This window comes from Pleurodeles waltl, chromosome 8, assembly GCF_031143425.1.
Source record: "Pleurodeles waltl isolate 20211129_DDA chromosome 8, aPleWal1.hap1.20221129, whole genome shotgun sequence".
In the NCBI taxonomy this organism is placed as follows: Eukaryota; Metazoa; Chordata; class Amphibia; order Caudata; family Salamandridae; genus Pleurodeles; species Pleurodeles waltl.
The window spans coordinates 1,431,090,379-1,431,113,119 of NC_090447.1; the positions used below are offsets into that span (position 1 = coordinate 1,431,090,379).

At 46.1% G+C, this 22,741-nt stretch overlaps 1 protein-coding gene across 1 annotated transcript in view; it reads right to left on the reverse strand.

Moving 5' to 3' along the window:
* Positions 1-9,211: 9,211 nt before the first annotated feature.
* PSMG1 (proteasome assembly chaperone 1) overlaps positions 9,212-22,741 on the reverse strand; it is a 44,745-nt gene continuing 31,215 nt past the window's right edge. Inside the window, exons 5-7 of the mRNA XM_069202574.1 lie at positions 20,386-20,584; positions 17,440-17,576; positions 9,212-9,413 (exon numbers count right to left, since the gene is read on the reverse strand). Of these exons, the coding sequence (XP_069058675.1) occupies positions 9,339-9,413; positions 17,440-17,576; positions 20,386-20,584 (411 nt within the window). The 3' untranslated portion in view covers positions 9,212-9,338. The remainder of the gene's footprint in view (positions 9,414-17,439; positions 17,577-20,385; positions 20,585-22,741) is intronic.

The following is a 22,741-nucleotide window of genomic DNA, read 5'->3' on the forward strand; positions in this document are numbered from 1 at the left end:
ATTTGCGTTAGGTGTCCCTATCCATGGGCTGGTGACTGGTAGTGCATTGCCTAGTGCGTAGGGCTGTTCCCTGCGTCTGAGTGTGTTGTGTATGCCAACTGTGGTGTTGTTGGCGCCATCGACCAAGTGTATCCTTTGTCTCTTCCCCCCCTTTTTGTTTTGTCACCCTGTCCATATGTGCATTAGCATCATCTGGCGGAGGAGCAGAGGCACCGGCGACGGAGGGAGCTGCATCCCACAGGAGGCCGAATCCACTGACAGTGATGGCACCAGTGGGACGGAGGGCGAGGGGAGCACCACGGCGGAGACAGTTCGGACACGGATACCTCCTCCGATGGAAGCTCCCTGGTGGTGGCAGACACCTCTGGGCATCTCCTTCGCCCCAGGCACTTCAGGCCCTGCCCCAGTGAGCCCTGCTGCCCTGAGTGAGGACGCTATTGACCTGCTGCGATCCATCTCTGTTGGGCAGTCAACCATTGTGAATGCCATCCAGGGGCTGGCAGTCCAAATGCAGCAGACAAATGCATTCCAGGAGAGCATTCACACTGGCTTGGCGGCTCAATATAGATCAATCTAGGCTCTGGCCTCCTCTCTGATGGCAGCCATTGTCCCTGTTTCCAGTCTCCCCCCTCCAGCTTCTTCTACCCAATCTCATTCCCCTCACCCCAACCTATCCCAAGCACACAGTCAGGCGAGCATGCACCCAGGACAACACACAAGAGTGGACATGGCAAACACAAGCAACACACTTCATCCCACAGGTACTCATCCAGAAGCAGACTTTTCAACATCCACTTCCTCCACTGTGGCCCCCTCCTCCTCGTCGTTCTCCTCCCTCCCAGTTGCGTCTCCACTCGCACCTGTAGGCACTACTTCCTCATCAACTACCACCATCACCAGCACACCTATCAGTACACGCCCCTCACTGGCAGTCACCACCCCCACATCCATGCACACGTCCCCTGTGTCCTCTCCCACTGTGTCTGTGCCCCCTCCTCCCAAAGTACACAAACGAAAGCACTGGGACGCCCAACAGCCATCCACCTCACAACAGCATCCAGCCCATGCACCTGCACCCAAACACAGCAGACTGACACCTCCTACAACCACTCCCTCTTCCTCCACTCCCAAACCATCTCCCTCTTCCCGTCCCAATGTCCCTAAGAAGCTTTTCCTCACCAACATTGAACTCTACCCTACCCCTCCCCCCATCCCTCACGTCAAGCCAGGGTGGTCAAAACCCAGGCAAGCACCTCAGCCACCTAGTCCACTGGCACAGTAGTGTCCCCAACTACTCCAGGTGGGAAAGGATCCCGGCCACCAGCCAGCCAGACGGACAGGGTGCCAGCCCCAAGTGCGTCAAGGAAGGGCAAGGAGGCAGCCCCAGCTGCAGGAACGAAGGGCAAGGAGGCAGCCGCAGCAAGGAGGGCCAAGGGGCCTGCAACAGCAGGCAGTAAAGACAAGGGGACTGATGCTGGGACTCAGTCGGAGCCCCCACCACCAACCATGGTGGTGCAGCCGTCAGAGGCTGCAGGGGATGGGCTGGAGCCCCCCCCCCCCCCCCCCCCCAACACTGCCAGCACTGCCACGAGCACCGCCACCAGTAGCAGCAGCCCCAGTGGACAGCAGTCCCAGTGGACAGCAGTCCGAGGCTGCAGAGGATGGGCTGGAGCCTCCCCCCACCACTGCCAGCACCGCCACCAGCACCACTGCCAGCAGCAGCCCCAGTGGGCAGCTGTCTGAGGCTGCAGGGGATGGGCTGGAGCCTCCCCCCACCACTGCCAGCACCGCCACCAGCAGCAGCAGCCCCAGTGGGCAGCCATCTGAGGCTGCAGTGGATGGGCTGGAGCTTCCCCCCACCACCACCAGCAGCAGCCGCCGCCCCAGTGGGTAGCCGTCCGAGGCTGCAGGGAATGGGATGGAGCCTCCCCCTACCACTGCCAGCACCGTCACCAGCACCACTGCCAGCAGCAGCAGCCCCAGTGGACAGCCGTCCGAGGCTGCAGGGGAAGGGCTGGAGCCTCCCCCACCACTGCCAACTCCACCATTAGCAGCATCACTGCCACCACTGAGCAGCAGTCACCACTGGCGGACAGTGTGTAGTCCTGTGTCCTGTTGTGTGGCCTGGTCCCTGCAAATCTTGTGGGTCTGACACCCAGGTGAGAGACTGTAACCTTGCACTCCCCAAGATCTGCATCACTGGGCACAATGCCCCCTCCAGAGCTAGTGGAGAAGCCATCCACTCCCCCCATCCTCCCCAGGATGAAGCTCACTGGGCACAATGCCCCCTCCAGAACCAGTGGAGAAGCCATTCACTCACCTCATCCTCCCCAGGATGAAGATCACTGGGCATGTTGCCCCCTCCAGAGCAAGTGGGCAAGTCACCCACTTGAGAGACTGTGGCCTTGCACTCCCCAGGATCAAGCACAGGGCATTTTGCCTCCTCCAGAGCCAGTGGGCAAGTCACCCACTTGAGAGACTGTGGCCTTGCACTCCCCAGGACAGAGTAATGGGCATGTTGCCCCCTCCAGGACCAGTGACGGTGTACCATCTTCCGGCTGAGGTGGCCCTGTTCCCCGTCCCCCTGAGGTGCCTGGCTATTTTCGACCTGAAGCCCCTGCAGTGTTCTCTCCGTGTTGTTGCAGGAGTAAGGTGGGGCCTTGGACTATTTGATGTGGCCCTATGGCCCACAAACATTGAGGACTGGGCAGTGTCCCTACATTTGTAAATATGTATATGCTTTTTGATTTGGATGCACGTATTTATACTATTTTATCTTATTACACTCACTTTAATCAATTGCTTTTGTCCTTGCATTATTCCTGAGGGGTACAGGGTGAATATGTAATGTTAGTGCACCTGCTTGTGTGTATGGTGTTGGGGGTGTTGCGTGTGTGTGTCACTCTCTTTTTCCTCCCACCCTCTACTGTGTGCTAGGCGGCTGTACTCACCGTGGTTGTCTACGCCGGCGTTGGTGTTCGTAGTGGAGCAGACGGTAGAAGAACATGAGGAACACATGCAACTCGGGTTCCATGGCTTCGTGGTTCTTCCGAGTCTCCACAGGTGTGTCCTTTGACTTCTGAGATCTGTTTCCGCCAGGCTTTTGATGTCGTTGGTACCGCCCCGGAAAAGGTGCCAGATTGGTGTCTCATAATACAGTGGGCGGAACATTGTCTTCCGCCTGGCTGTAGGCGGTTACCGGCGTGGTGCCTGTTGATTTTGCCCTGGCGGACAGTGTGTTAAAGTGGCTGGCTGTCTGAGCAGTTTCCGCTGAGGTCATAATTTCATATTTATTACCGCCGACCTTTTGGTAGTATTACCGCCACTTTATCACCGACCGCCAGGGTCGTAATGAGGGCCTTAGTCTCCGGGGCATAGGTAGCCCACTGTTAGGGGTTCAAGATAACTCCAAAAACCCAGCACCAGCAACACAGGGCCAGGTAGGTGCAGAGGTCAAACAGGAGCCAAAATAACGTGGCCCCCTATGGAGACAGGGGGTACGCCGGTCTGCTTGCAGGTAAATACCCGCATTGGCGGAGGGCAGTCCAGGGGGTTTTAGAGGAGCACGGGAGGGGCCCCAAGTAGGCACCAATCCCCCACCCTCGCGGCACAGGGTCAGCTGGGTGCTGGGTGTAAACAGGGGGTCAGGTTTCCAATTAAACTCTATGAGGGGACCCAGGGGGTCACTTAGGCGCTGCAGGCAGGGCACAGGTGGGTTCCTCGGACGAGCCACCGAGTGGATAGAGAGGAGGGCCGGCTGCTGGTCGTTGCTGCACCAGTGGTCAGTTTCTCTCAAGTCTAGGGGCTGCGGGTGCAGTGCTTCTCCAGGCCTCGGATATCTTTGTCCCAGGCAGTCGCGGTCAGGGGTCCTCAGGATTCCCTCTGCAGGTGTCGTTGTGGAGGGGGGAGAGAGGTCAGCTCAGGGTGGACACACTGTTGGAATCGCCTGGGGATCCTCTCTGGATAGTTGGGCCACCAGGACACGGGCTGTGGGTGTCGGGTGCAGACTGGTTAGGACTCACACTTTTGGAGTAAGATGGAAGTCCTTAGAAACAGTCTCCTGTTTTTCTTTGGTAGACAGTGCCGCTGTCTTTGGGAGTTCTTGGTCCTTCTGGGTGCAGGGCAGCCCTCTGTATTCAGACAGGCGTCGCTGGTCCCACTGGATGCATCACTGTTGTTTTGCGGGTCCTCAGAAGTGGGAGACAGGCCGGTAGGGCTGGGGCTAAAGCAGTTTTCGTCTCCTTTTCTTCTCTGCTGGGGTTTCAGCTTAGCAGTCCTTATTCTTCTTGTAGGTCACCAGGAATCTGACGACGTGGGTTCAAGGAAGCCCTTAAATACTAAATTTAGGGGGGTGTTTAGGGGTCAGAGGGCAGTAGCCAATGGCTGCTGTCCCTGACAGCGGCTATACCGTTCTTGTGCTCCCTCCCTTTGGGGAGGGTGGCACATTCCTTACCCTATTGGTCTCTATCCTCCAAACCAAGATGGAGGATTTTTCACGGAGGGGGTCACCTCAGCTCTGGACATCTTAGGGGTGGTCCTGGCTGGGGAATCACTCCTCCCCAAGAAGTGGGGCTTTGTTCGGGGGCGGGCAACTCCACTAGCTGGAGTGCCCTGGCACACTGTAACACAGGTTTGAGGCTCACCACCATTTGTTACAGTTCTTGCAGGGGTGAGGTGTGAAACACCTCCACCCAGGACAGGCTTTGTTTCTGGCCACCAAGAGCACAAGGGCTCTCATCCTATGTGGCTAGAAACCAGTCTGGTAGTGGCAGGCTGGCACAGACTGGTCAGCCCTGTACTAGTAGTTTGGCTAACATGCAGGGGGCATCTCTAAGATGCCCTCTGGGAGCATCAGTTTGGGTTTATTGTGATGAGACGTTTGATTCAAAACTTCCCAGTTTTCAGTGTAGCCATTATGGTGCTGTGGAGTTCGTAATGACAAACTCCCACACCATATACTCAATATGGCTACCCTGCACTTACAATGTCTAAGAATTGACTTAGACACTGTAGGGGCATATTGCTCATGCAGCTATGCCCTCACCTGTGCTACAGTGCACCCTGCCTTATGGCTGTAAGGCCTGCTAGAGGGGTGACATACCTATGCCACAGGCGGTGGTTTAGGGACAGAGAACACCGAGAGGGATGCCATGTCGACTTTGTCTTTTTCTCCCCATCAGTACACACCAGCTGCAAAGGCAGTGGGAATGTGGCTGGTGAGGGAGTCCCCCAGGGGGGCATAATGTATGCTGCAGCCCTGGGGTCCCTTCCTTGGCCACAGGGCCCTTGGTACTATAGGTACCTTTTACAAGGGACGTATCTATGGGCTAGGGTTGTGCCAATCTGTGTTTCCCAGATTTGGGAAAGAACACTGGTGCTGGGGCCTGGTTATCAGGGTCCAATCACACTTCCAATCAAAGCTGGCATCAACACTAGGTAAAAAGTGGGGAGGTAACCATGCCAACAGTGGCACTTTGGTACACTGACCACAAGCAGTCCAGTACACTTTTGAAAACTGGCTATTCAGAATGGCCAACAACTAAACTCAAAACACATCAGGGGTCGCAATCGAAGAATATCGGACAAGGAAATTTACCCAACCAATGGGTTCTAATTTTCCCTTCTAACCATTAAGCTGTCATTTCTTTCCCTGCTGCCAGCATTGTGAAGTAACCAAAAGGTGACACACAGCGCTTTACAAAACTCCTCCATAAACAAACGTGTTGATTTGACCATGGCTGAGCGCAGTGAAGGGGGAGATGCGACAGGACGTCTGTTGCCTTTTTTTGCCTCAGGGCAGCAAAAATTCTACGGCCATCTCTACAAACAGTACTCCTACAGCACAGGGATGAGTGTTTTACCAGTGATTATGCTGATAAATACTATACCTAAGTGGGTCTCTACATGTACAACCAACAGATATCTGTAGCCCTTTTCAATTTTGAGTGAATACTTCTGAGCAACCTCAGACTTCTGATGAGTTACTTTGCTTATCTTCAAGGAAAAAACATACAACCTCTGCCCTTCCACCTTCAACACAGACATACATTACAACAGCTCCAGCCAGGTGGGCACAGTAACCTTTTAATATATGTGTAGAACACTGTTCAAATAGAAATTATCACCCAATATTCATATTAAGGATTGGATCCACTGTGAAAGTACCTATGTAATATACAAAATAGTCTGCCCTTGCAGGCTTGATTACTCTGAAAGCACCATAAAACCACTCAAACGATCATGCTGATAGTTTATTAGAATTTCTTTCTACCCTGAGTAATCTCTTACATTCAGTACTGTACAACTCTATTGCCATTATTACAATAACACTGCCTTCATCTGCTGGTTATATGATTATTCACTCATCATACGAGAGTTGATCGCTTTTTTGTTCCTCCTTTGTGATACTGTTAAACGGAATGGTGATTTTGTCCAGATCACCAGTAGCATTAGTTACTGCTTGTCGAAGGCCAAAACTCTGACAGGCATTCTGTGGCTCAGTTGAGTGAATGTCGACTTCAATCTCAGGCCTGTAGTATTTTTCTCATCTGTGATGGGGGTTACCTTCAACACAGACTGAGTCAGGACTATGACACTATAGGGTTCATGTTAACTCTGATGAAGGCCCAAGACCCTTCTGGACTTTAAAAAAGGGCCGAAACATGTTGGTGAGAAAGAAGGGAAAGACTCATTCAGCTCATCCACTCACTTTTTTGTAATCCTGCCCGGTGCACTTTCGAATAAAGGGATATGTTTTGGGTTTATACTGAGGTAGTTTTGAGATCCAATCTGGATCTCTTGCTTATCCAAAACAAACAGTTCTGTAGGTTCTTCCTCTTCTTGATGTTGAGACCACCTTGGTGGTACTTTCCGACCCAGGCAAAAAAAAAATTGCCTATGAAGAAGTATGCCACAAGAGGGTGGGTAAGGCTTTTCAGTCCATTTTTATGATGCTCTTGTTATTATTTTGGCACTGATTAATTAATTTAGTGATAGTTTGACCACCATGAATTCTTTCCACCATATCCTTTCCTTTACTGACATAGGAATCACGCTTGATAGACCCATGGACTTTGCTACCCTGGATGGCTGCCCATGTGGCGCCGTCATGTAGTGTGTTTCCATTACTGATGAGTGGAATGTGCTTAGGGTTGCATTCAGCCCTGTGATAGCTGGTGATCCCAGGCTTCCTGGTCTAAGGCCAGCTGCGCCTAGTGTGGAGCTTGATGCCACACCTCCCAGCCATGCTGTACTATGGTTCACACGTCTTCTCACTCAGTAGGCTCTTTTGATTGTGATTTGCTGCAGCTGTGGCTGAATGCCACTAGCTGTGTCCCAGCCTGATGTGTCACCAGCCACAGCATCTGGATGCTGTATGTGTGGTGCCATTAGTGTTGTTTTCTACAACTTCATTAGAGCTGGCATCAAGGAAGCCAGCCATGTGGTTTGTAGGCATTGTTCGCATTGTAAGGTTCTGCTCTTCTTCGTTTTCCGTGGTTGCATCTTCTTCATGCCCCTAAGCCAGTGCCGCACTAAAGATGTAACGGATTCCATAACAATGGCACTTTTATATATAACCATTTGGTAGCTGCGTAGAAGATCTGGTTACTGCCAGCGCCTTTGTTGCTACAGACATCAGAGCCTTAGCTTCTTGTCCCTTTCTTTCTATAGTTTATCTTGTTCTTTTCTCCTTTTGAAATTTCTCCTCTTAGACTGCTCTGTTACCGGGACACTGCACCCCTCTGCTAGTTTCTTTGCACTGGAATAGATTCTTCACATTGCCCGGTATTATGGGGTGCCCATTCCCAAATAACCTCCGGAGGAAGCAATCCTTCTCTAGTTCGCTGCTGGCTGCTCAATCAAGCGCCCCCTGTCATCGCCACACTCATTGCGTCTTCCCGCTTGTGATCCACGTCCTTCAATCCGGCAATGGTAATATCCACATTTATTAAACAGGTTCCGGGTTAGTTCTTTAACTTTGCTCTTAGCAGCACTGCCGTGCTGCCCTTGGGTGCTTTTCACCCCTTGTCTGAGTGCACTCGCGGCTGCCAATGTCATTCTCGACCTCAGGAGCTGTGATCCATCACAAGATACATAACACACTGATACCGAACATACAATAAGGCGAATTACTCAGAATCAAGGGGAACCGCAGTGAGCAAACAAATGATTTATGAGTTACAAGAACAAAATACAATATAAGGTTTTCAAGGAAGGGGGTTACAACATGGATGATGAGAAAAGCTCGACACAGTCAGGAACACTGAGAGCAGGGCCCTCCTCAACAGCAAAGATAACTAAAAACAAGAAAAGATTACATTCATTGCACGATTTCATGGATATCACTGAGGCGCCACACTTGTTTTGACAACTTATCAATAGCAGAGTGGTTTCTCATTCACATCAGACCCACCAATTCCCTACAGAGGAAACAACATTCTAGCAAAAGTGTATGTCCCTTCAGAATGCAAAAGTCTCCAAACAAACAAATCAAACTTTTATACCTAACCAAAAGGTTTATTCACCTGCCATAACGGTTCAATTTGAAAAGTGGGTCAAAACAAGACTAAAACGTTCAAATATTAACACTCACATAATATTCGTATTAAAGATGACATCTACCGTGAGAGTGCTTATGTAATATACAAAATATTCTGCCCTTGTCAAGAACATTGCCACGGTGATGACAGCAATCACCCAAAGGTTGATCACTGTGGAAACATACGAACACAAAGAAAATGTTAGCTTCCACTGAACTGAAAAAAATCAAATGACACATCAGAGTAGGTGCCCCATAAGTGAAACTGTGCCAACGAGAACGCTGTTGAATCATGACCCTAAATACGGCATCAAAAGGACTTAACATGGATGCTGAAATGTTCTTTCAGGCCAGGGGACACCCGCGTCTTGACTACCAACTCTGCTGACTTGCACACCTATAAAGCACAGCCATTAAAATGATGCCGTAAAGGACACTGCACGCGACCTCTGCTGTGCATGTTTACAGGTCACAAAGCGGCGTGGTCCTTACTTGTACTCGATAAAGCATTAAACTGTTGCTGCTCGGTGCTGGAAGACAGCATCCCTAAAGGAAGCGTTTAACAAAATATGAAAACGACAATACTCCCACCTTGTGGTTAAACGATAAATCTCAGCAAAAGATTTCTATGCGATGTAAAAATAGAAAAAAAAAAAAAACACAACAGCAGGCTCGAGTAGAACTGCTTTTATTATTATTGCATTTAAAAAAAAAAAAAAATTCAAGAAATAATCCGCGAGCGAGATAAGATTACAAAACATTTACAGATTTAACAGGGAGTGCAAAACTGTATTAAACTTTATGTGTACAAGTTGCTTTGAATTTCCTCGGATGTGACTATTTTCTTCAGTATCTCTTCGCTATTCGAGGTCTCCTGTGAAGATAAAACAGGTCACTTAGAATACAGGTATAGTACAAAGGTTGTAACAGCATTTGTATTTTGTTTAAGCTTAATTTTAATAACATTGTTTTGTGTAAAAAAAAATAGGGTGGAGGGCTGTCAATGGGACAATTAAATGTTCATGCAAGGCGTGCCCTTCTAAAGCATAAATCTAATTTTTAGGTCGAGAGCGCAAGGGCTCTGACGTATTGTAATCTATCTATGGGCTTTTAACCACGCCCACCGCACACCCATCACTATCACTCGCTCGTGGGCTTTCCTTTCAAAAATCCTCTGTTATCATTGGTAACTGCTTTACGTTTGTCCCTCCTCGGGCAGTTTTGTTAACGCCTTGGCCATTGACCCTGTTACATGGATAATTGCACGTTTACCGATACGTTTGACTGCGAGAGAACTTGTTTTTCCTTTTGTGTCTCTCCTTCGCGCTCATACTCATGGCGGCCGTGGTGCTTTGAATCGGCTCGCTTATGTTAACTATTTTACTTTTCATTTTCAATTTATGTGGCAAGAAAAGTCCAGTTAGGAATTTACAATGCTAATAGCTCTAACGCGTATAAATGCGAGATCCATTGTTTTGCAAATGCTCATTAAGTTTGGCTGTGCAGTGCAGCTTTCCATAACACGTATTACTAACAATTCTTCAAAATTACAAAGAATGGGCTTTGGCATCCCGAGAGAAACATTTCTCTCTCACCTGACGCGGTTAGCTCTATCACGTTACGTCACCCTTTTCCCTTTCTTTCTAATTTTATGGCCTTTCACTGGTTTTAGTATGTTTGACAAATTTCATATTCTCTATAACACCGAAGCGAACCTTCGCCTTGTTATAGGTACGGAAACCTTTGGGCCGAGTGCATCCTTTAGAAGAATGCATGCATGAATAAATAGCGCTTACATTGTAATGCACAAGGGGCTATTTTACACCTGAAACGTACACTGAATAATAACAATACATTTTTATCTCATATGCACTGCATACAAAAAGCAATCCTTTTCTGTTCAGTTTCTTTCACTACAGCAGACAACGCAGTGCAATCTTCCTTTAGTCACATGCCCGCAGAAACAGAACATACCAGTGAAAGCTCACACACCCATGCACAAAACCAAACAGCAGGGGAAGCCTCCATCATGGCAGTACAATATTGAAAAGTGGAAACGAAACTAAAGTCAGGCAGCAGCCAGGCAGGTGTGTAACTGTCCTGCTGGCTTGGGATTCTGGAGGGCAAGCTATGCGCGCTTCCATGGGACCTCAGAGTGTTTGCAGGGCCTCCAGAAAGGCTGTTGTGGCCGCATGCATCGGTCACCTCAGATGCACGTGAAGTCTCTCTTAGGAATGGCCGCACCTGCCTGCACTTCACCTGCATTCAGCCAGCCAGGGCTGGTGCTATAGCCAGGGTGATGTAGGCAGGTGCTTACAGGTTCCAACTAAAATTGCCCCAAGATGATGCCAAATTATAACACATGACCTAAAATGCCATATGTCTGGTCTAAAGGGCAGCGACCAAACGACAAAATATAATTAAGGTACAGAAAATCCTTGTGACTCAAAGGAGATCAAACTCTGGCACAACCAATAGATCTGGCTTTATTGTGCTATTGTATGCACACAGCATTTATGTACGTCTGTATCAGCACATTTGAGCCAGAGCTAGTGGCTTTGCAAATGCTTGCTAATAAGAGGCTTGCCGTATTCTAAATGGATAAAACTGTGAAATCTCAGGTTAATACCAAACCCTTATTTGCTTTAAAACAGTGGGGCAGATTTAAGAAAAGTGGCGCTGCACACAGTGCAGCGCCACTTTTCTTCCGCCCCTTAGCGCCCCCCTAACGCCACCATGTGTGCGCCGTATTTAAAATACGGCGCACCGTGGCGGTAGTTAGGGGACTAGCATAAATTTTTGGCGCTAGTCCTGCGCTTTGCATAATTAGCATCACTAATTTTGACGCTAATCCTGCAAAGCACCCAGAGACCCAATATAAACAAAGGAAGCCTCCTTTTAACGCCTGCTGTGAGCAGGCGTTAAAAGTGCAGAAAAAATGGCGCAAGGAAATCTCCTAGGCTTCCTAGCACATTTTTTTGGGCTTCCCTAACAGGGGAACGCCCCCTTTGCATACATTATGCCTGGTGCTGGCTTAATGTAACGCAAAGAGTTACAAAGTGGAGCAATGCGTGCATTGCACCATTTCATAAGTATGGTGCAGCGATTTTGGCCTTGGAACACCACATTAGCTAAACAAATGACTGTAATGTGGCCTTGGAATGGCGCTAGTTAACAGTGAATGTTACTGGCCCATAGAAGACATGAGCAGTAGACAAGGGAGCATAAAGAGGGAAAAGGATAACCACTAGCAATACTGACTTCCTAGGAGGTCAACCAATGGTATTAAGCACACTGTTCTCACCCCTTCTACTGCCCTCTTAAAGGTCAGTTGTCTATGTAAGACCAGCACTCAGTGGTTCTACCTTTATTTAGGAGATGCATTAAGGAGATTTGCTCTTACACTTCGAAAATTTCAATGAATGTGCTAATGACACAAACAGCAAGCCTTGAAAAGCCTCCGTTTATGCAGGATGCTAATAAGAGAACTAGATGATTCCATATCAATAGGAGATCCCGTTTCCAGCCCAGGCTCTTTTGTTTTGACAGCCCCATGCTTTATGGGAACTGCAGCATTTCTTCACTTCAGTTAAGTCAACTGGACTAACACAAATCAAAGAACGACTGCAACTTAAAGTCCTCAAAGTCGTGGCTTCAACGATTTGAATTTGCCAAGCCTCATTTAACTTCAGTAGCTAATTGTACACTGTTATTTAACCTCCAAAAAAGTGCATGGTAACGAAAATGTTAGCAAAAGCACAAATAAGGAGACGCACCAAAACATATGAAGGCTGAGGTTTGTCCCATCCATTGCAGATATTTCTTTTGGGATAAATTAAGCATTCCTGTTAAAAGCCATGATACAGCACAACCCTGAACGCTTGGGAGAAGATCCGTAAATGTGAGGCTACAATGAAAATTAAACGTCTTTCTCATCACCAACTAAAGGATGACCCTGTTTAGTCACTATCTTTGATCAGACCAGTTCAGACGCCGAAGGTCTGTATACAACAGTCCTATAAATATAACATCTACTTCTTAAAAGAGGTAAGGGTGATGGACATTTATCTGCCAGAAGCCACACTTAATAATACTTACATATTTAAAATACACAGTGAATATCCTTGTACGAGTAGGACTTGTACAGCATAAACCTATGTACAAAGAGTGCTGTTCAGCAAAGACTTTTTTAACTCTTATATATTGAAATGGCCATGTCAGTTCTTCTAAAGGAAATCTTGAGCAATTTTCGACATGAGTGCAGTTAAATATATATGTTATATACCATCCATGCCAGATAGTATCAATAAAGAAGTTGTGGTCTAGTGGAAGTGTAGGAAAGTGCCCTATTTGGCCACACACACTTTTTGCTTGATATTGATGCTAACTTGACTGAGGGTATGCTGGGATCCTGTTAACCAGGCCCCAGCATCAGTGTTCTTTCCCTAAAAATGTACCATTGCTTCCACAATTGGCACACAACTGGCACACAGTTAAGTCCCTTGGAAAAGGTACCCATGGTACCAACGGCCCTGTGGCCAGGGAAGGTCCCCAAGGGCTGCAGCATGTATTATGCCACCCTGGGGAACCCCTCACCAAGCACATGCACACTGCGATTGCTGCTTGTGTGTGCTGGTGGGAAGAAAAAGATAAAGTCGACATGGCACCCCTCTCAGAGTGCCATGCCCACAACCCACTGCCTGTAGCATACGCAAGTCACCCCTCTAGCAGGCCTTACAGCCCTAAGGCAGGGTGCCCTATACCACAGCTGAGGGCATAGTTCCAAGAGCAATATGCCCCTACAGTGTCTAAGTCCATTCTAAGACAATGTAACTGCAGCGTGACCATACTGAGTATATGGGCTAGTAGTTTGTCATTACGAACTCCGCAGCTCCATAATGGCTTCACTGACGTCTGAGAAGTTTGGTATCAAACGTCTCAGCACAATAAACCCACACTGATGCCAGTGTTGGATTTATTGAAAAAGGCACCCAGAAGGCATCTTAGAGATGCCCCCTGTATTTTAGCCAAACGTCTAGTGCAGGACTGACCGGTTTGTGCCAGCCTGCCACTTCCAGACGAGTTTCTTACCACATGGGGTGAGAGCCCTTGTGCTCTCTGTGGCCAGAAACAAAGCCTGCAGTGGGTGGAGATGCTTCACACCTTTCCCCTGCAAGAACTGTAACACATGACGGTGAGCCTCAAAGGCTCAGGCCTCTTGTTACAGTGGGCCAGGGCACTCCAGCTAGTGGAAATGCCCGCCCACTCCTCTCCCCCCGTCAAAGCCCCACTTTTGGCAGCAAGTCCGGCGGGAAAATTAGGGAAAACAAGGAGGAGTGACCACTTCAGCTAGGACCACCCGTAAGGTGTCCAGAGCTGAAGTGACCCCCTCCTTGCAAAATCCTCAATCTTGGTTTGGAGGACAGGGACCAATAGGGTTAGGTCTGTGTCCCCCTCCCCAAAGGGAGCGGACACCGGAAGGGTGTAGTCACCCTCAGGGACAGTAGCCATTGGCTACTGCCCTCTGACCCCTGTGACGCTCCTAAATCCAGGATCTAAGGGCTCCCCTGAACCTAGCTTGACAGATTCCTGGAGACCTCAAGAAGAAGAAAGAAGCAGGACTGCTAAGTTGACCCCCAGCAGCAAAGACTGAAGACACCAAATGACTTGGCCCCAGCCATACTGGTCTGTCTCCAGCTTCTGAAGCCCTGATACAAAAAGGCGACACATCCTGCAGGACCAGCAACCTCTTAAGTGCCTCAAGAGGACTGCCTGCACCCCAGAGGACCAAGATCTCCCGTGGACAGCGGCCCTGTCCAGGAAGAAACTCCAACAATGGACTCCAGAACCACCCCAGACTCACGAGTCCTGCCCACGCTGCACCCACACACCCGTGTCCAGGTGGCCCAACCGACTAGAGCTGGTACCCAGACGATTGTGACCTAGTGTCCACCCTGGGTTGTCTAACATGATGCCTGCAGCCTAAATCTGGAGGAACCCCTGACTGCGAGGGAACCAGACGAAGATTCCCGATGCCAAAAGGTACCCCTGCACCGCAGCCCCCTGGCCTTGGGGAATCCGACCTCCGGAACAGCAAAGTTCAAGCAGGTGGCCATCCTCCTTGTCCAGCCTGTTGTTTTCCAGAACCAACCCCCGTCCAGCCTGAAGCATCTTTGTAACCCCTGGGGTCCCCCTATTGAGAAGCATTGGGAGCCCAGCGCTGTGTTTGCACCCTGCACACCTGGCCACCCCTGCGCCGCTGAGGATGTGTGTGTGATGCTGACCTGTGAAACCCCCCCTTATGCTCATCCAAACCCCCCCCGGGTCTGCCCTCCGAAGACGCAGGTACTTACCTGCGAGCAGGCCTGATTCAGAGAGCCCCCAGTCTCCATAGGATCCCGTGTTGAATCTACCTCAACAATGACTTCTGCACCCCACCGGCCCCTTGCTGCTGGTGGTGGGTGTTTGGGGTTAACTTGAACCCCAACCTGTGGACATCCTAACCCCCGGAGACTGGAACTGTAAGTCTTGTACTTACCTCAAAAATGTTCTAACTTTTCTTCCCCCCTAGAACAGTCTCTAAAAATTGCACTGTCAACTTTTAAAACAGATATTTGCTATTTTCTTCAAAACCATTTAACTTCCCAAATTGAAACAAAGTGGTGTTGATGCATATGTTTGATACTTACTTACATATGTACTTACCTGCACCTGAATCCTAAGGTTCTAGAAATAAAGTAACAAAACATATTTTTGATTTATAACAATAATTGGCCTGGAGTTAGTCATTGAGTTTTTGCTTTATTTATTGCCTGTGTGTGTACAGCAAATGCTTTGCACTACCCTCTGATAAGCCTAACTGCTCAACCCACACTACTATAAAAGAGATCATTAGTATTATCTACTTTAGCCTCTGTTAAGCCTCTGGCGAATCCCTGGACTCTGTGCACACTATATCTCATTTTAATATAATATATACAGAGCCAGCTTCCTACAGGAAGGAACTAGGTTTGACCCTTTGGGGCAGATCATTTTCGAATTCTTAGGATAACCACAATGTAAATCATTCCCACTCAGAATTGCTGTATGTAACTTTATACCAAGTTGAGATCTTCTTAGTACGGCCTAGATCTAGCTGTCAAGGACAAATGTTTGACACCTGGCAAAGAGTTTCAACCCTGGAATATAGAGACCAGGGTTCTGATCACGGTTTCAGCAGCTGATCAAAAAATGATTTATTGGGTACACTGCTTCATGTCCTTGTGCTTCACAAAGTAAATACGGCTAATGTATATACATAAAAAGGTGTCAAATGTACTGTCAATCACATCCAGTCTGCACTGGAATCCACAGTTCTTATTGCTTAAGCCCTGCACCTCATTTTCCAGATGTTCCTTGTACAATAAACATGCCCCGTTTAAAACACTCCACTGCACTGGTTATGGTGTGATGACGCGGACTGATTTAATAAATATGTGTGCTATATGCTAAACATTATCTACATTTCTGTACTGAAACGAAAACACTGCACATGGGAGAAATTTATTTTTCTGTGTTTGGTTAACTGAGCCCGAACTGGGCCTAAGTTCCATCTTGGATTTTAACATAGCCATGATGTGTATTTTCATTTCTCATTCTGACATTGCATGTAACCCAAATGCGCCCAGATGCTCTGTATTGACATGCTGTTCTCGAAGGACCACAGAGGAAGCCTTACGCAACATTCGAGGCTCTTACTGCCAGCATCATGGTTTTCTAAGTACAAGTTACAATATATCTGGTAGACATATTCTAGTTGCAGATTCCTTACTTTAGAATTTCCCCCAGGCGTAAGACTGGATCTGGAGATTTTTCTTCGAGCAGTACCCCGAATGCCGTTACATGGCGTTGGTCGACTCCGCGGGCATCGTGGTCACCGTGATGACGTGGGCATATTAATATTGGAGTTAGGGGCTCGTGCTACAATAGTGGCATTAGATAACTTTGTAAAACTCTGTATTGTGATTTGTTAGTTCACTGCTACATTTGCTCACCCTATGATGACTGTGAGGTTTTCATTTTCTTCTATGGAAGATCTGCTTACAAAATGATGCATTCTGGAGATAAGTCAGTCTTCTGGTTCCCTCACTTTGAAGACTTGATGACTTGTCTCATACTTTATACTTAAATATTTCTGCCTTGACTTCATGTCATTCTATTGCTGAATTTGACTGAACTATATGCTAATTCCCAATGTATTCTGATTGACTCTTATGTTTGCCTTCTGTAATGCTCTTGAATTAATAACTCTTCAAAGTTTTCATTTTTATTTTTGACCTCAGAAAGTTATTTTAAATACATGCTATTTGGTTAATTTGTGTCAGGGTGCCATTTAGGAACACATTGCCTCATCTAGTCTTGATTTTCAACACCGTCCCAGAAGCACTTTATCTCTGTAGTATCTTAGTATCGGAGATGGCATCAACAGCTACTAATGTTGTTTGAGCAAGAGCGTTTCTGCCGCTGGCTTGTTCTCAGTACAGGTGACTTTTGCACAGCTACTGACTGACATACCTCTGTGTGTGTGTGGATATCTTGCGTTGCACAGGGGGAGGGTAAGTGGCACATGCTTATGCGGGGGGCTAATAAGTTGAAGCCCATGCAGTTTCCAATAAAACCTGTTTCTCTTTTTATATACATATATATATATTCATTCTCGTTAGAGAACCCCCTCAGGCAAATTCAAATATACACAAAGAGGCACTGTAGAAGCTTAGACTGAATTAAGTTACCTACTTTAAACCATCAAGTTTAAAAAATAAAAATAAAAAAAATAAAAAACTGTTCTTACCGTTGAATTAAGTTATCTATATTATCTATTTTGAACCATCAAGTAAAAAAAACAAAAAAAAAGTTCTTACCGTGGAGAAAGAGCAAAGATTTTGATGAGACAACACAGGCCTGAATGCGTCAATTGTAATGGAGTCTAGTTTGATGGCATCGGTGTAACACTGGTACAGCACTGCAGGAATCTGCCACACCTGGCAGTAGCTAAGAACTGAGGACAGGAGCCATAGAAGAAACAAAAATACATTATTTGACCTTCTTGGATAATACCAGTCCCGTCCAGCACGCCTAGCATAAAAAACAGTATACGAGCTCACATAAGGTTAAGTCCACTACAGCGACAGAGTCCAGACCTGAGGCATAAACAGTAACACTAGTCACCTTCAGTGTGTACTTACTTTACAAGCCAAAACTTGTTGCAAAAATGGCCACTCTACCAAATATGCAACATGCAGCTACAACTTTAATTTTGAATTTATTTATTAAAAGGTGAAATTCCATGGCTTGTATCATCTTATACAGGATCATAGGTTAACAGTTCTTACAATAAAGGAAACACCAAATCATGAGGTTCAAATGTTTCCATTTTCATTCCAAGTTAATTCTAAAAAAAAAAAAAAAAAATATCACTGGCAAAATTCTAAACTGAAAAATCTCTTCATTAAGTAATGTAACCGCCCGGCCTAACTTCACAGCTCACAAAGGCAGCAAATACGCTTACAGTAGGATACACTTACATTGGCATTGATTTACTACCTTCTCTGAAGGCAGTGATACTTTCAAACAGGCCAAACACTGACTCAGTCCCTTATTTCATCACCTGTAGACCAAGCAGTGTATCTCTTGATGACCTGCATACAGCACAACACTCGGGAATCACAGTCACATGTAAATAAACTTTAAGTGACCTCGCCTGTATGGTGCCTGCTGGTTCTAAAGATGACAATACACTTACAAACCATAACAACCGGGGAGGAGGGAAGTTGCAGAGAAGCTGTGCAGGGCTTCCTTGCCAAACATGACATCAGAGAAGGCATCAACAGTCCTCCAGTGACTTGTGGCTATATGCAGGGATGCCCCTCCATAGGCCTTGCAGTCCATCCAGATGAGAGGATTCCTTTTATCTTGTGAGATGTATGGCAACCTCTTCTAGAGTGGGGCACACACGCTACACAGAACAGAACACATGCAACACATGATTCACACTCCTCTGTGTGATCTAGGTTGTTGCTAATGAATACCTTTTGATGAAACATTCTATAAAATCACTAAACTGTTTGCTAGATTTTCTCTGTAACTATTAAAATTCAAACTCTAACAACATCCTGGTTTCAAGGCATTACTTAAGCCTAGAGATATGAGTTCTAGGAAAGAATACAGAAATACCAACTGACTCATTCAGGTAGCAAACATTCACTTTAGAAATGAAAATGGATTCAACCTAAAGAAAATGTCATCCTCGTACTGTGGTGCGAGTACACAACTGCCTCTTGTACTTCTGCAACAGATAAAACAGCAGACAAAAAGGACTGCTGTAAATGACGAACAGTATTTTCCTTCAGGATGAAAAGCTGCCTGTCTACAAAGTTACTCTGTAGCGTGAGCATCACATTGGTCTTTCATGGTACTCTGTGGGCACAACTTTTGAAAAGACCTAATTACTTTGGAAATAGAAAAGTCGTAAGTTGAGAGTCAGTACACAGATTCGAAATGAAGGGACACTGTCTTTTTCTCAAAGTGAGGACTAAAGATAATGGAGGACCATTCTGCCCTTCTGCTGATGGCCAAAATGAAAGGGAACGGTCAGGAGATATTGGCCAGTGTGCCGGCTGCAAGCGGCTTGCTGCAATTCGTAGCAATGATGAGAACTGTGCAATAATGCATACCTAGACTAGTAAAGGACACTTTCTCATTGATTGGGATTCCATGCAGCACCCAAAGGTGATGGAAGATGTGGTCTAGATGTGGGCTCCAATGCTCATCAGGGCTGCAATGATTTGCTCTAGCTGAAGCTGCTGCAGTAAGTCTACTTGCAGACTGTGGCACAGAGAGTTCTCTTAGTCTAATCAGAACCCCAAAAGCTTTGTCGAGGTTGCAATGCGATTCTCTATTGTAAGGACACCAAACATTTCTCATAAACAGGAATACCAACGAAGTAGAGATTCATTTAATCTGACTTCTCAGAGCCAATTAATAGCTGTTTTACAGATATAATTCTTTATTGAGCGCACTTGTGCAAGGCAAAACATGAATTATCTTGGAAATTTAAATAAACTTTATAGCCTCACCAATGACGAGCCTGAAGCAAATAATGTTTTATAACAGAAATGTAAAATATTTAGATGGATAAAGTCTTTGAAAAGTCTCACAAATGATAAAATACCCAACAAAGACACATTTTCATGGCTCATATTAAATAAATCTGTTACAAGAAGGGAAACAGAATCGTGCCAAGGGGCTTTAGGCTAAAATTAATACATCGTATGTGGAAGAACGAACTTTAGATATGACTCTCATAGTTATAGCCACAGTTAATTTAGATGTTATCAAAATATCCATTGTGATTTAATGCAGGTGCCATCAGGCAATGCAAAGTTGCATAGGTGTAGCACAGTAGGAAGTAATGCATCATTTTGCCTGGGAAACTTATTTTATCATATTACCTTTGGGTGAGAGTGGAAATACATATTTAGTGCTAGCTACTGCTAGCAACAATTGACAGGTTTGGGGGGTGGGGTCTTTTCGGGGCACTCTTGATAAGCCCATATGTTAAAAAACAGGTAACAAATATGGCAAGGTTCGTCCCTTCCTGACAACCATCTGCAAATACAGGCAAACCCGCCAAGTATCAACAGCTCTACAGCACAGCGTTCAAATGAGATAAGGTCTGAAACATTAAAAACAATACGAAGAAGTTTGAACATGAATTTGAAATTAAATAAATGAATGAAAATGTAACTTATTTGCCTACTGCTACAATAAGCATCTTATACCTTTAGAAATAATGCACGCTACTCTACCTGCAGCGGGAAGGCCATCAACAATATTGGGCTGCTCCAGCCGCGAACATGAAGTTTCCTGTGTGAATTCCATGGTACTCAAAGCTTTCAGGAATGGGACCGGAAGTGTGAACACTGATTCAGTGGTTTTATAACTGGCGACGGGGCAAGTTGACAGAACAGTCACTTTTAAATGTGTCTTCTCCATGCAGCTGAACACCTGCAGATGAAAAATGTGGTCCAGTTAAAGCAAACAGTACACAAATCCACAGTATTCAGGTAAAAACATAAAATAATCCATGAATAATTGAAAAAAGCATCTGCATGTTATATTCACTGAGAAAGCAATAACGTTTTGGCCAATGTTTCCCCAGCAACATACAGAGTAAAGGCTTTCTTTCTCAAAATGGATGTATCTTTTGGTAATTCCACAGCACACACTGTACTGCATTTGTCTAAAATGTGTGCGTCTAGTCCACATGCTGCTTGGGGGAGTCGTGAAAACAAGATCACAGCCTCCACTGGTAGAACTTTCCCATGTGCCCTGTGCCTAGGAAATGTACTCACCATGGGCCAGATGTAGGAAGGCATTAGCGCCTCGCAAAGGGCGAAAAAAGCCGTTTGCGAGGCGCTAATGCCCTCAAGCGATGCAGAAACACATATTGCGAGTCGGTACCGACTCGCAAAATGTGTTTCAGACTCGCAAATAGGAAGGGGTGTTCCCTACCTATTTGCGAGTCGCACCGCAATGTAAGTTGATTTGTGACCGCGAAAGCGGTCGCAAATCAACTCGCAGTTACCATCCACTTGAAGTGGATGGTAAATGTAAGTTGATTTGTGACCGCGAAAGCGGTCGCAAATCAACTCGCAGTTACCATCCACTTGAAGTGGATGGTAACTCATTCGCAAATGGGAAGGGGTCCCCATGGGACCCCTTCCCCTTTGTGAATGCTCACAAGAATATTTTTTCAGAGCAGGCAGTGGTCCTATGGACCACTGCCTACTCTGAAAAAAACCGAAACTAAAAGGTTTCGGTATTTTTTCTATTTGCAGCTCGTTTTCCTTTAAGGAAAACGGGCTGCAAAGAGAAAAAAAAAACTGCTTTATTGCAAAGCAGTCACGGACATGGAGGTCTGCTGTCTCCAGCAGGCCACCATCCCCGTGAGTGCCTAGACTCGCTATGGGGTCGCAAACTGCGACCCACCTCATAAATATTTATGAGGTGGGTCTTTGCGACCCCATAGCGAGTCGCAGAAGGTGTCTGAGACACCTTTCTGCATTCGCTTTTGCGAGGTGCAAATTGCAAGTCGCAGGGACTTGCAATTTGCACCTCGCAAAAGGGAACCTTCCTACATCTGGCCCCATATTCCTCCCTTTTCCATGGTTCATTCCTCAAACCCATGGAACATGCAACAATTCCCTTCCCCCTTTCACAAATTGGGTGCCCCATCTCAAATTTGCCACACCCTTGCAAGATCTTGGAGAACAAGATATTTAGACAGCTTCAGAAATATGCAAGAACTCTCAAGTCAAGTCATAAATTCTTTTATTTGGCTTAAACCATAAAAGTATAAATATAATAAAAAAGATATACAAAATCCGATGTAAAAACCTATAACTCGACATACATAGTTCATTAAGTTATTTTAACCATTGACCAATTTCATTTCCTTGTAAATCTTTAAAAGTACAACATACTAAACAAATCATCCCATATACAGTTTTAACAAGACTCACATCCTTATAATGACAAAGTGCAATTTCCTATTTAAAGTGCTATACATTTTACATGGTAGAATTTCTATATTTCCATCATCCAGTTTAAAAACAATCAATTTGTGCCATTTCAAATTCATAGTGCAGCTTTTCTCCCTACGATGTACCCGGCACTGTAAGTTCAGTTAAGATTCCTCTTAATCCTATTAAAAATTGGCCTAGTGCACAGGTTACATTCAGAAATCTCATGTCTATTAATAGTTTAAGCGCTTGAACTTAGTTAATAATATTATACTCCATAAAAACTGGTTTTAAAAACTTCTTACTTACCTCTAAAAACCAATAGCAATCCAGAAGTAGGTGTTGCATGCTAAATTTCTGTTGTAAACCACATGTACATACACCCAAGGTATCCATAAGAAACAATTTTGCTTTAGGGTCCATATAGCCTGGATTCAGCCCAATTCTGGATTTTAACACTGCATCCCTTAATTTTTGGTTAGGTAGGGCCTCTATATAGGGAAAGTTTTCCGGGTGCGCCACCCCCCTACCATAGCCTGGGTTGATGTTTTATACTCTAAGGGCCAGATGTACCAAACAGTTTTGCCCATTCTGTGTCTATGGGAAAATGTGTTCGTACATGAATACTTCAGGTCTATTT